Genomic DNA, 13121 nt, shown 5'->3' with positions numbered 1-13121 from the left:
CCTTCACACGTAACCCAGGTACTTTCCACACTGCTGCGTCTGTGCTAGGGCTCGGAGCGAGTGAGATGTGGGGGTCCAGCCTCAGTTTCCCGCAGCTCTTCCCGGGCATGAAGCCGCCGACATTTGCAAAGCCGGGTGCTGTGGGGGCTCATCTTCCCAGGACAGGTCTCCAAGCTGTGGAGCCCAGATCTCTTGCTCTTCAGGAAGAACCTCTATCTTTGCGGGGTTGTGGGTCCTGGCCAAACCACGTCTCCACCCCTCCATCTTGTCGGTGACTTTTTCTTGTCTTTTTTTCATCGGGTGTGGTCTGTTCTGCTGGTCTTAGGTCCTCCCAGAGGTGGTGGCTCTGTCTGGAGCTGTAGAGTTCGGTGTGTCTTTGGGAGGAGGTGAGCTCAGGGTCCCCCTACTCTACCTTGGTCCTGAGCCCTCACTTCTCTGAGTTTGTCATTAGTGTGTAGAAATGCAGTCGAATTTTATATGTTGATTTTGTATCCTGCGTCTTTTCTGAATTTATTTACTGCTTCTAACAAAACTTGTAGTGGAGCCTTTAGTTTCCTCTCTGTAATGTCCTGTCCTCTGCAAACACTGACAATTTTACTTCCTTTCTAATTGGATGTCTTTTATTTTTCTTTTTGCCTAGTGTTTTCGGCCAGAACTCCCAGCACTCTACTGAACATCAGTGGCAAGAGCGGGCATCCTTGTCTTGTCCCTGATCTTAGAGGAAAAGCTTGTAGCTTTTCACCATTGAGCACGATGTTACTTGAGGACTTGTTACCCATGGGGTTTATTATGTTGGGGTGTCTTCTCTCCACACATATCTGTTTTTCTGAGAGTTTTAATCATCATTAGATGAACTTTGTCAAATGCTGTTTCTGCATCCACGGAGATGATCCCATGACTTTTATCTTTCATTTTATTGATGTATCACATTGATTGATTTGTGTATGTTGAACCATATCTATATATCTGGAATAAATCCCAAGTGATCATGGTGTATGATCCTTCTAATTATTGTTGAATTTGGTTCGATAATGTATTTTGTTGATGATTTTTGCGTCTGTGCCCATCAGGGATATTAGCTTGTCATTTTCTTTTCTTGTGGTGTCCTTGCCTGATTTTGGTATCAGGGCAATGCTGGTCTTGTATCATGAGTGAGGAAGTGATCCTTCCTCTTCTGATTTGTGGAAGAATTTGATAATTGGTATTAATTATTCTTTAAATATTTGGTAGAATTCACCAGTGAGGCCATCTGGTACTGGACTTCTGTTGGGAAGTTTTTGGTTACTGGTCTGTTCAGATTTCTGCCCATTTCTTCTTGAGTTAACTTCAGTAATTTGTGTCTTTCAGGAATCTGTCCATCTTATCTAAGTTACTCAATTTATTGGTATATAGTTAATCATAATATTCCTTATAATTGGAGTGCCTGGGTGGCGCAGTTTGTTAAGTGTCCCAGCTCTTGGTTTAGGCTCAGGTCATGATCTCATGGTCCTAGGATCGAGCCCTGCATCAGGCTCCCTGCTCCCACTCAGTGCAGAGCCTGCTTCAGATTCTTTCTCCTTCTGCCTCCCTGCTTGTGTGCCCACACACACTCTCTAAAATAAAAATTTAAAAGAAAATTCCTTTATATTTCTGTAAAGTTGGTAACAGTGGCCCCAACCAATGTCTTTCATTTCTCAGTTTAATAATTTGAGTCATCTTTTTCCCCCTTGGTCAAGCTACTGTTTCTGTGCACAACCAAGTGTGTGTGTGTTTTCCTGCCTTCCAAGTGGCCGCTTCCGGTTCTGAAAGCGCGTTCACACCGACCTGCATGGGTAGCAGGTTGAGCTGAGGGAGTGGGGGAAGGCGGGGAGGTGAGTAACCCCAGACCAAAATACCAGACTATTCACTGTTCTTACTAGGTATTTTCTTCTAAGATTAATTTATTTTGAGGGTGGAGGGATGACAGAGTTCATTCTGACAATTTTACGCAGTTTTTAAATTGCTTTGAGGGAGGCTTTGCCAGGCTCCTTACTGTGCCATTCCTGGGTGTGCGCTCTTAGCCGGTGCATTGCATACTGAGCCCCATGCTGCAGACTGCGAGTGACATCTAAAAACAGGCGGTTTCAGGTTGTAAATGGTTCACAGCGTAGTCACGTCCTTCCAGGTGTGGATGGTGTTAGTATAACACATTAGCTACCATCCCTCGAGTAGCTACCATTGGGAGAGTTGCTGTCTCTCCCTCCCTCTCTCTGCACACACACACACACACACACACACACACACACACACACACGCACATCTATTCTGTGGTCCTCACACTTGTGATGTTACTTCCGTTAGAGGTGGGGAAACCAAGGCTCAAGGAACTTGCCTAGGGTCTTAGTAGCAGAGTAAGAATAATTCAAACCCAAATCTTCCTATGGTGTCTATAATACTTGGTCTGTGTTCTCAACTTTTCACCAATTTCTACCAGCAAATCTAGACCACACCGATCCATCAACATGCATGGGTGTGACATTTCCCAAGGACCCCCTCAGCTCTTCAGTTTATTTCATCCACCCCACCCAACCCCTCTTACCCTTCCAGAATAGGTTCTCCAAAGGCTTCAGTGGGGGCAGGGTGAATTTGGCTAGTAGCAAGGCTCACATTCTCTGTCTAAACTTGTTGAAAGCCACCCTGGAGTCCTAAAAGCAAATTTTCTGGGCTCTTGGTCTTGATGGGACTCCCACCTCACAGCGCAGACCCAACAGAACTGTCGTGGAGGTTGGTTAATGAGCGGTCTCATTACTGCTTTCTGTCCCTTTATAATCCTGCTTTACAACTGAGGATGAGAAAAACTGAAGTAGCAATTTCCTTAGGAATTACAGGAACATTAAGAGTGGGATTACTCTGCTTTTCTCTGTAAGGCAACAGAAACACATTCCTGTAGAAAGATATTTAATGCTAAAATGAAGTGCTGTGATTTTTTTTTCAAAGATTTTATTTATTTATTTGACAGACAGAGATCACAAGTAGGCAGAGAGACAGGCAGAGAGAGAGAAGGAAGCAGGCTCCCCACCGAGCAAAGAGCCTGATGTGGGGCTCGATCCTAGAACTCTGGGATCATGACCTGAGCTGAAGGCAGAGGCTTTAACCCACTGAGCCACCCAGGTGCCTCTGAAGTGCTGTAATTTTTGAGTGACCACATTTTCCAGGCTCTTTACCATTCCTGTGACAAGTATCCATTGATTCCACACAGGAACTCTGCCCAGCCTATCTACTATCTGTGCATCCTCCTGCCCTGTTATACCAACAGCCACACAAAGAGAACCGCATACAGCGCGGTCTGCCTTCTAGGATCTCACATTCCAGGAATTATACTGAGATGTGAAAGGTTAGTAAGAGGATGAGATTTAATAAACATCTGATCCCAAGAGGTGCGTGTTCTGTAGACCGGTAGCTCATGGCTAAGTCCAGTGATAAAAGGCAGGGGGTCTGAAGTTACGGATTGGCCTAAAAACCCAGTAAGAGATATAGTTAATGAGTTAAAGGTAACTGGAGCCAGGGAAGAGACCAGGCAAGCTTAAATAGAATTTTAGGAGTTGCTGAAATGACTTGATAAAGGGTAATTCTGTGAACTTAAAATTGTCCCTTGTTGGTATTACTAACCTAAGGCCCAAAGGTACAAAGGACAGGACAGAGGTCCTCAAGCCCTCCCTTTACATCCACAGAGGGAATCTTATGGTCAAGAATGGGTCAGACTCTTGACTCTGTGAGGGCATGAGCCGAAAGACTTTCCCAGTCTGTATATTCTCGTGTGCACATTACTTGGTCTTTTCTTCGTTCCCCCAGTGAACATTTCACAGGACCATCTATAGGCTGGGTATCATGCTAGTAGATCATGGAAACAAAGCTGAAAAGGATGTAAACCCCTTCCTTAAGGAAGGAACAGTGTCAGGCATATTTCCAAATGCTGAAAGACGAATAGACGTTTATCAGCAGGCGAGGCAGGAGGAAGGGCATTCATAGGAACACATGACAGGTTAAGGCCGTCTTTCAGGACACAGCACACGTGACTGGGTCAGGGACATCCAAGTACAGAGGTGCTCTGGCTGGAGCTTAGGAAGATAAGCACCCAAGGTGAGGTGGTAAAGAATCCCAGCTTTTAAGGGGTGAAGAGGGAAGCTATCAGAGGATGGAAAGGCAGCATTCGTATGAAGTATGAAGTATGGTCTTCCCCGTACCTTGGCCTCTGTAACACCATGTGCTTTAGGATTTCTTACCCAAGTGTCAAGAAAGATAAGGATGGAAAATGGTCCCTCAGTTGGTAGGTAGAATGTGATACACCAGATACATTTCTTTAAAATGGTGGGAATATAAGTTAAACCAAAACCCATTTAGCATCATGTTGGAGAAATCTGTATTCCAAGTCCACTGAACTTACCTAGGACAGCGAAAAGATCAAGGAAATTGGTCTCTCCAACCAGAGCTATTTTAAGACCAAGACATCTGACTCCAGTAGACATTCATCTATCTGAAGAGAGGAGCCCTACACGTAGTTTCCTTTTAATTATCATTCTCAAGAGCCAAGATGGAGCATTAAAGCCAAAGAGAGAGAAATCAAACTGGTTTACCACTGGCTGTCACAGTATACTACTGCCCCACTCTCATCTCTGAGTCCCAGTGTAATGGCAGACAATAGTCCATCCCATTAAAAAACTTGTTTTTGTAATCCTTTTGCTTGAAATGGATGTTAGGGCAGAAAAAGTTAATTATAACCTTGTATATTAAAAATTTTGAAGGTCCTGAATTTTCCTCCAGAAGTGATTTTTGACAGTGCCAGTTTAAGCAATTATTTAGTAAATACTAGAACTCTGTTGACTGAAGTTTTCTACTTAAAAATATCTTCCAGGGGCGCCTGGGTGGCTCAGTGGGTTAAAGCCTCTGCTTTTGGCTCAGGTCGTGATCCCAGGGTCCTGGGATCAAGCCCCGCATCGGGCTCTCTGCTTGGCAGGGAGCCTGCTTCCTCCTCTCTCTCTCTCTCTGCCTGCCTCTCTCCCTACTTGTGATCTCTGTCAAATAAATAAAATCTTAAAAAAAAAAACAACCTTCCAGTTTAAACGGCTTGCTGTTCTAATCTAGCAAACTTTACATCGCTTCTCGGCCTTTTGGCTAAGATCAAGTGTAGCAAACTTTACAAAGGCTACTGCTTTAAATCAATTAAGAACAAAAACGGGAAGACTGTTTCCCCATTCCATGCCTCTTCTTCATTTCCAAATTCACAAAAACTGACTTCCAGAGAAAATTATAGACAGGATTTGAGTATAGTCAGGGAAAAAAGAGTCAGGCTTTAATTCTATTAAAAAAAAAAAAAAAAAGCCAGAGTAGCTTTTCTGGACAAGACAGGACATCAAGGTGTTTCCTGTAGTTAATTATAAGTCTGTCTTTGTCAGAAGTTGTTGGGTAATCACATGGGAAGCGAATTTTTTTTTTTCATTTTCAACATTGCAAAATGAGCAAAAGAACCAATACATATCATTAAAATGGAAAATAAGAGTTTCTAACTAACTGTTCACACCATGGTATTTACATCCGTTACCAAGACAGGCATCTGTCCAGCACCAGACTTTTGAGTCAGGTGGACTTGTGAATCCAGTGTTGCTGTCTTTCTAGCAATTTATTAAGTTCTTCCTCTATGAAATGACAAGCTGTTTTAGATCTAATTTCTGTTACAGCAACTTGTGTCAATTTTCTGCTTCAGTAATAGTAATCACTAATGGCTAAGAACAAGGAACCATCCATCAGTGAAGGGGTATCACTTAACATGTTGAGGGCCGATAGTGAATATTTTTTTTTAAATACTGGATCAGAATTTATGAAGGCACGGGATGCTCCTCCCGTCTTCTCAAGCACCGTCAGAATACCAGGACAAGTAAGTGTTCCAGGAGCCTAGCCAGAAACGTCAATAGGGTTAAGGCACAAAGGAAGACGTAATATAATTGAACTTCAGATCTTTCTTCTTTATTTTCAAGATAACTTGATTAACTTCAATTATTAATACCCACAACTTGGGACTCACAAGTAGCTCTATACTGTAGTGAAATACACTGAAACTCTTATAGTTAATTATGCACCTAAAATTTATGTTAAAAAAATACGTAGCCAACGATAAAACTCGTTTTGTGACTGTAGTAGAAGTTGTCACTTTCTGGTTTTCTACCCAGCTCTTCAATATAACCTTGTTTTGGTACCACACGTGCGAATTTACGGAGGACTAAACAAGAGAAAAGACAGAAGCACACGGTGCTTTGTCAGACACTCAGTTGAAGCAGAGGATACTTAAAATAGTATCTCTTCCTGGGTATGGATTTTTGTTCACGTTTGCAAACACATTCTTCAGTAAGTTCTAAAAGCTTATTAAAAAAAAAGTGAGGGATGTGACATTTAAGTACTGTTTTCATTTCCTTAAAAGAATTTTAGCACACCTAAGACAACAAGAAGAGCCTATTTAAAAATACTGTTACAACAAGGGAACAGCTAGCTGATGGTCCTTTGGTCAAGTATTTATTTAGGAACCACCACTTTTACAACTGCAGCTGGTATTCCGAAGTGAGTGGTTTAAAAAAAAAAATGAAAAAAAAAGAAACATACAACTAATACAATTTCTCTTACTCTTCACTTTTCTTTTTATTATTCAAAAGTCAAATGTTATTTTTAAATCATCCAGCCTCGATTTTGATTTAATGTACCGTCATTTTCCCAAGATATGAAATTTCAGAATCTCTTTGGAATACTAATTTCACGTTTCTAGGTTTAACAAAACTGTTGAAATTTTAAATTCCACTCTAGTTCCCTGAATTCTCAAGACAGTTGCTGATGTAAATTTTAATATAAAATATTTAGTCACAAAATAGTATTGCTTTTGTATGCACATAGTTGTAAGATTACTTTGTTTTTGTCAATAAAAACTATACCATCTTTCATAAAACTCTAAACAAATTAAGAACTGTGATGTGAACAAAAATTACACATGGTAAAACAGGTACCAGCACAACGTTAGGTTATATTACATCAAAAAAAGTTTTAATGGTCCCAAATATATATACTCAACAACTAAGCATACACTCAGGGGAGAAAAAAAAATCCAAAACAAAATAAAACAAAAAAAAATTATGACACAAATGACCACATCTAGAATTCCACTCAATCTTTAATCAAGTAGGGACAAATCCCCACTTTAAAAAAAAATCTGCAGTTTGAAGGGCAAAGGGAACAGATAAAAAAGAAGAAACTTTATATTCGCCCCTCCCCCAAAGAGGTTTTCCAAACCTGTTGTAGCTTGACTAAAATGTTCAGAATGTAGGATTTTAAAGGCAGGTCTCTTTATACAAAGAAACTGCTGGCATTCTTAACTAGTGAAGAATCACGGCACAAAAGCCTGTTCTTCTGAGTCTCAAACATGGTCCAAGAAAGCATATTCTGATTGTAGCAACTGACCAGTCAATCCAGAGTTCCACTTACAAAACCCCTGCCCTGTTGGCTTTTTGTTTCCATTTCCTTCCCTGAGAAAAGGGCAATGTGTGGTCCAAGCTGGAGAGCTCAAAGGCTTAAGTCTTTCCCCTAAATGTGTGTTATCCCCTCCGCCTGCTCCATTGAATTGGCACTTGATGAGCAGAAGTCAAGTTTGCGAGGCTGGTCTATATCAGTCATTCACAAGAGACCACTGCTTTTCGTGGATTTTGTAGGGGGGAGGGGTGGAGAACCAGTTTTCTCAACAGGTACTGATCAGAGGCAGTTGCCATTATTAGGACTCAAACTTCGCTTTCTTTGACAATGGTAGCGTGTCTTCCTTGTCTTCATCCTCGTCATCATCTTCATCATCATCGGGATAATCTACCAGACCCACGAGGCCTCCCTGTTCAGAAAGAAAAATGTAGCTTTTAAAAAACAAATCTTGGGGCGCCTGGGTGGCTCAGTGGATTAAGCCGCTGCCTTCGGCTCAGGTCATGATCTCAGGGTCCTGGGATCGAGCCCCACATCGGGCTCTCTGCTCCGCAGGGAGCCTGCTTCCTCCTCTCTCTCTGCCTGCCTCTCTGCCTACTTGTGATCTCTCTCTGTCAAATAAATAAATAAAATCTTTAAAAAAAAAACAAACAAAAAAAACCAAATCTTAACACACAAATACTAGATTCTCAGCCCCCCTACCCCCAATAAACTATTTTTGGATAGTGAGATTATAAGGAAAAATATGACTTTCAGTTGCATATAAATTTAGCAAATGGCCAGGAGATAAAACCTTCTCAATTTAACAATTACTGTGTCTAAGACTTAATAGTGCATCACAAAATCTTGAAAACTACAACAGATAAATGGACTACTAGAAAGGAGGGCAGCCCAACTATCAGAAGTTAGGTAGGCAATTCTGCCTTTCCTCCTGGCCTCCTTTTAGACCCCTGCCTTCGCCAGAAACCACTGCAGCTCTTCTCTGTGGGTGGCTGTGGAAGAGTTCACCCCGCTCTGCCCTCAGCCTGCACCTTCAGTTTAACATCGATTCACTTAGCCCTCAGGGGTTTCATGCTCTCGGCAGAGTAAAGAACTGTGTACAGGGCATTATATTCCTGGTTTAGACCAACCCATCCCAAATGCCAGTATGTTAACTGCTAGTCCAGGACAGCAGGAGGTAGTGAAAAGAATTGGTTTTTGTTCTGATATTATGTCTTGTCCACATTTTTGCTGTTAAAATTGTGATGCTTCCTTATGAAACGTGAATGACAGATGGCTAATTCTTTTTTATAAATCCTGCTTGACAGAACAATGTTCGAGTGTCCAGATGCTGATCTTTCTTCCATACAAGTCTTTAGCTGGGTAGTTACCGGGAAAGTTGATAAAGAATAACTAAAATTTCTGTAAATGTTCTGACACAAATCTGAACCCGAGTTCTAAAATGCAAATAACCAAAATAATTCATTCAGCCTTTTGTGTTGGTCAGAAAAACCTCTGAGAAATTGCTCAGGTTTTCAATACATTCAGATGGTAGTGGGAGAATTATTCTTTCTCATTCAGAAAGCTTAGATCAGTTCCAAAAGACAATAACCAAAGGAAATCTTAGTCACAATTACTGTTGAGAAAGATGAAATGAGACAGGCCGGGAAGTCAGAACGTACCTTGGTAGTAATAGCTGCCGTCTGAGATGTACTTTTAGGGACAGAGCCAGGAGAGCCTGGAGATCCTGGGGATCCCGGGGAGCCTGGGGAACCAGGCAGATTGGTTGCAGGTGACTGGCTGGTGAGAGAAGTCTTGGTTCCACTAGAGAGGGAAAGCTTGAAACTTGGGCTCTGCCGACCAGATAGATTCGTTTTCAGAAGCACCTCTTTTTCCTCACTTTCTTTTACTAAAAGTAAGAATATTGTCAAAGGTGTCACTCATCCTCCTCTTTTTTTTTTTTTACACCCCCCCCCCACCATGAGGTGGCACTAAACCACAAGTAACTGCTCACTCCTCTGCTAGGGAAAAACACAAGTTCAATTCACTACTGAGGAGTCCTTCAGAATTCAGTGTCCCTCCCCTTCCTGAAATAATGTATTTCTCCTGGGTCAAGTCAGATTAAGAAAATTTGGTCCCTACCTTCACCCGCAGCTATTATTAATTCACATTCTACAAAGCAACAAAGTCTCTAAAATCTAGGTCATGACAAAGGAGATACTCCCCATTTTGTCAAGAAATACAGAATAAGCCTGGAGTTGGAAAGTCACTATTTTTCCTTGCCCAGTTTTTCAACATACATTTCTTCCTTTCCATGAATTTACTTATTGGATCCATAATATCATCATCGTTTTTAGTTTTGTCGGACGGAGACACGACAGCTTCTCCATCTTCCATGTCATCTTCATCTGTATTAAACCACATTTCCTCTTCATCTTCTAGTGTTCTGGCATCTCTTCGATATCTATGATTCCTCAAAATGGAACGCATACTAGGAGTAAAGAGAAGTACACAGACTCAGGGCACCTGGGTGGTTAACTGACATCAGTCAGTTAATAAGCATTTGCCTTCAGCTCTGGTGTGACCTCAGGAACCTGGGATCAAGTCCCACGTGGGGTTCCCAGCTCAGTGCAGAGTCTGCTTCTGCCTCTCCCTGTCCCAGTGCTCTAATAAATAAAATCTTAAGGGACTCACCCAAAGACTTTTAGATAATCTTCAAGTGGTGCTCCAAATTAGATCGTTTGAACAGATCAAGGAGATAAAAGATTTATATATGGAGAGGCTAATGAAGAACCAGACTTTTCACAGAACTAAACATTCGCCCTATCAAGTGTTAACTAACGCAGTCAAACTATTATGGAAACTGTACTATCACGGATCAGTTGTTAAACTTGTTAACATCAGAAACTCCCAAGTCCAAATTCATGGACTTTAAAACATAACGCTTTGATTTTGCTTTGGACACATGAAGCCCCACTACCATGTAAGTGATTGGGTTTTCTTTCTCATTATCTAGCTTAATATATACCCGAGGAAGAGTCTACAGATCCTACTAACACCACACCTTCAGAAAAACATTCATTAGCCATTACAGAAAGCTGCAACCACCACTCATCCCCTCCCCTGGCCAAGCCAAATAATATGAAACAAGCAAAAAGAGGCACCACCATACAACTTGAATGAAGGTTAAAAATGTGGTAATTTACCTGTCAAGTTTGGGATTATCTTGCCTTTCTCTTTGTTGTTCAAATCTCAGTTTCAATCCTTTAAATGTCTGTACATAATCTACATCTTCCAGTGCTTTCCAGTAATTTTCAATGACATGAGCAGTTAATGACTTTATATCTTCCTACAGACAAGGATTATAATGAAAAATACAATAGGAAAAATGTTATTTTAGCAAGATAGACTTAATTGTAGTAAGTCATAAACCTGCCCAAAACAATTTAACTTCATAAAATTATTAGCCAGTCTCAGAGATAACAAAATAATGAAAATGGGCTAAGTGGCCCATTTCTCTGATGTTTGGTGTATCTCTGAACTATGGGTCTTTCTCAAGTAAATGCCCATGTCCCACCTAGATGACTCTTAAGTAAGTGTGGTGCTGGTGGGGGATCAGCACATCACAGGAAAGTGCTAGAGAGGGACAGTGGGGATAGCAGTACAACAGTGTGAGTGTACTAATGCCAAGGAACTGTAAACGTAAAAAGGCAAATTTTACATGGTAAACATTTTACTATAATTTAGAAAAAAAAAAAAAGCACACTACTGATAATTCTGACACACACTTGTGGGAGAACCACAAGCCAACTACTATTAGTAAAGAATCGAGTTTGTTACGAAATTGTTCTTTAAAAATATAGAGGGCAAAGTCCAAACTCAGAAAACCTCAGTTAAAACAAAATAAAATCACATCAAATATTTTCTATTAACTGTCATTCTACTTTCTTAAAATGAGTAGAGTATCATGAGAGCATTAGATCAGTTTTTTTTTTTTTTCAAGCCATCCTATGAAGGACTAACAGCTGCTGAAAGAAGATTTCTTTTTGGTTTTCATACTTTGAACTGAATTTCTACAAACTTAAAAATTTTCTTCAAATATAATCTCAAGCCAGAATACCAATAATACATATTCAATAATCTTAAATAACTAAAACCAACATTCTAACAAATACAGAACCTACCACTCTAATAAATTCAAACATCTCTATAATGGCAGAGTTCATCAGATTGTAGCGGGATCCATTGTTGAGAAATGCTTTGACTACTGGTTCAAACAAAAAACTTTTCATTATGTAGCGGTTGTAAAACTCATCTTTTAATCCAATAATCTTTCTCTTAAAACGAAGAGCACCTGAAACACAGAGGCATTATTGTTCAAATTACATACCACACTTCCATATTTTAGACTTTCTTTAAAAAGACCTGCTTAATATAATTCTTCGTGCAGTGATATATTACTGCTTCCAGAAGCATGAACCTAAAGATAAGGACTGCAAAATGGTTATCAGAAAAATGCACCCTAGAAGTAGTGTATGTCATTATAGAACACAAGTCTTGGAAAGCCAGAAAAACTCTGAATTTACTAATGACCAAAATGTACTTTACATCTAATGTAAGAGCTAAAATAGGGCTAATGAATTAACCTCATACTACTTGAGAAAATGCTAAATATATCCTTTATATTCACCTTAAAAACAACAGAAAAACTGTTCTTTTATTAGGGCAATCCACCGTATAATTTGATCTTCATTAGTTTTGGACACTCTTAACTATTTTGCATTAGAGTTCTGGGTTTACACTGGTTGGTTTGTGGATGTGTCAGGATAACTATAAACCCACAAAACTCTGCATGACCCAAAACTTGCCTTCCCATAGTTTAGAAATAAATTTAGAGGCTGTTTTGTTTAAAATGTGGTCCTCTATGCTTATTGCAGCGAGTATGCTTTTTAATTTTTTTCCTAATTTTCCTTTTTACAATTAATTAGGCTTTAACTTACAGATTAAAAGGTATATTTACATCTTGAGGTATGGGGAGTTACTTAAGTCACCATTCGTCAAGATCCAAATATACTCAGACAGCTAGACAAAGCCCTCTTTACCTACATGGGAGTTTGTCAGTAAGTTAATGCCCCACTTATTGTAAACAGTTCAAAAAAGCATACTCACTTCATGCAGTCACATCGTCTTCGGTTGGCAAGATTAAATATTGTGTTTGTATTTTGGTTTCTTTGGAGATCATGGAAGTGGCTCGTTAAATTGCCAATTTGTTATTAATCAAGTCCTTCATGAGCAGGTAGCCAGGCAACCATGCTGACACGGTTTCTGGGTGGGAAGGCAGAGGAGTAAAGCAGCTCAATGTTTCTTTAGTTGGCAGAAAAGAGGTCCACAAGTGAATGCCCAATTAGGTACAGTTGGCTATAAACTGCCTTAACAATGCAACTTATTTAAGAGTGTCTCTCTCTAAAGTGACACTCTGGGCAGGGAGCTTCAAAAATAATTTATAGAATAGTAACTGCATTTTTTGTAAACTACTGAATTATTTTCAAATACATAAGCATGGTGAAATAAGACATTTTAAACAATAAGAGGCACCTGTGTGTTAAGTCAAAGCCTAACAAGGATCTGTCTTCCCAAAACAATGATTTTAAAGTTTGGTGTTTTGTAATGTCACTTGACAA

The 13121-nt window shown here is 40.1% G+C and overlaps 1 protein-coding gene across 2 annotated transcripts in view; it reads right to left on the bottom strand.

Annotated features, from left to right (window-relative positions):
* Positions 1 to 7150: 7150 nt before the first annotated feature.
* PPP4R3A (protein phosphatase 4 regulatory subunit 3A) overlaps positions 7151 to 13121 on the bottom strand; it is a 37835-nt gene continuing 31864 nt past the window's right edge. For both annotated transcript variants that reach the window (XM_046007997.1, XM_046007998.1), the window contains exons 11-15: positions 11625 to 11794; positions 10647 to 10789; positions 9741 to 9931; positions 9123 to 9349; positions 7151 to 7873 (exon numbers count right to left, since the gene is read on the bottom strand). In XM_046007997.1, the coding sequence (XP_045863953.1) occupies positions 7763 to 7873; positions 9123 to 9349; positions 9741 to 9931; positions 10647 to 10789; positions 11625 to 11794 (842 nt within the window). In that variant the 3' untranslated portion in view covers positions 7151 to 7762. The remainder of the gene's footprint in view (positions 7874 to 9122; positions 9350 to 9740; positions 9932 to 10646; positions 10790 to 11624; positions 11795 to 13121) is intronic.

This window comes from Meles meles, chromosome 6 (genome assembly GCF_922984935.1).
Source record: "Meles meles chromosome 6, mMelMel3.1 paternal haplotype, whole genome shotgun sequence".
NCBI lineage: Eukaryota > Metazoa > Chordata > Mammalia > Carnivora > Mustelidae > Meles > Meles meles.
The sequence above is the reverse complement of the archived record's forward strand: the minus strand, read 5'-3'. Positions and strand labels throughout refer to the sequence as shown.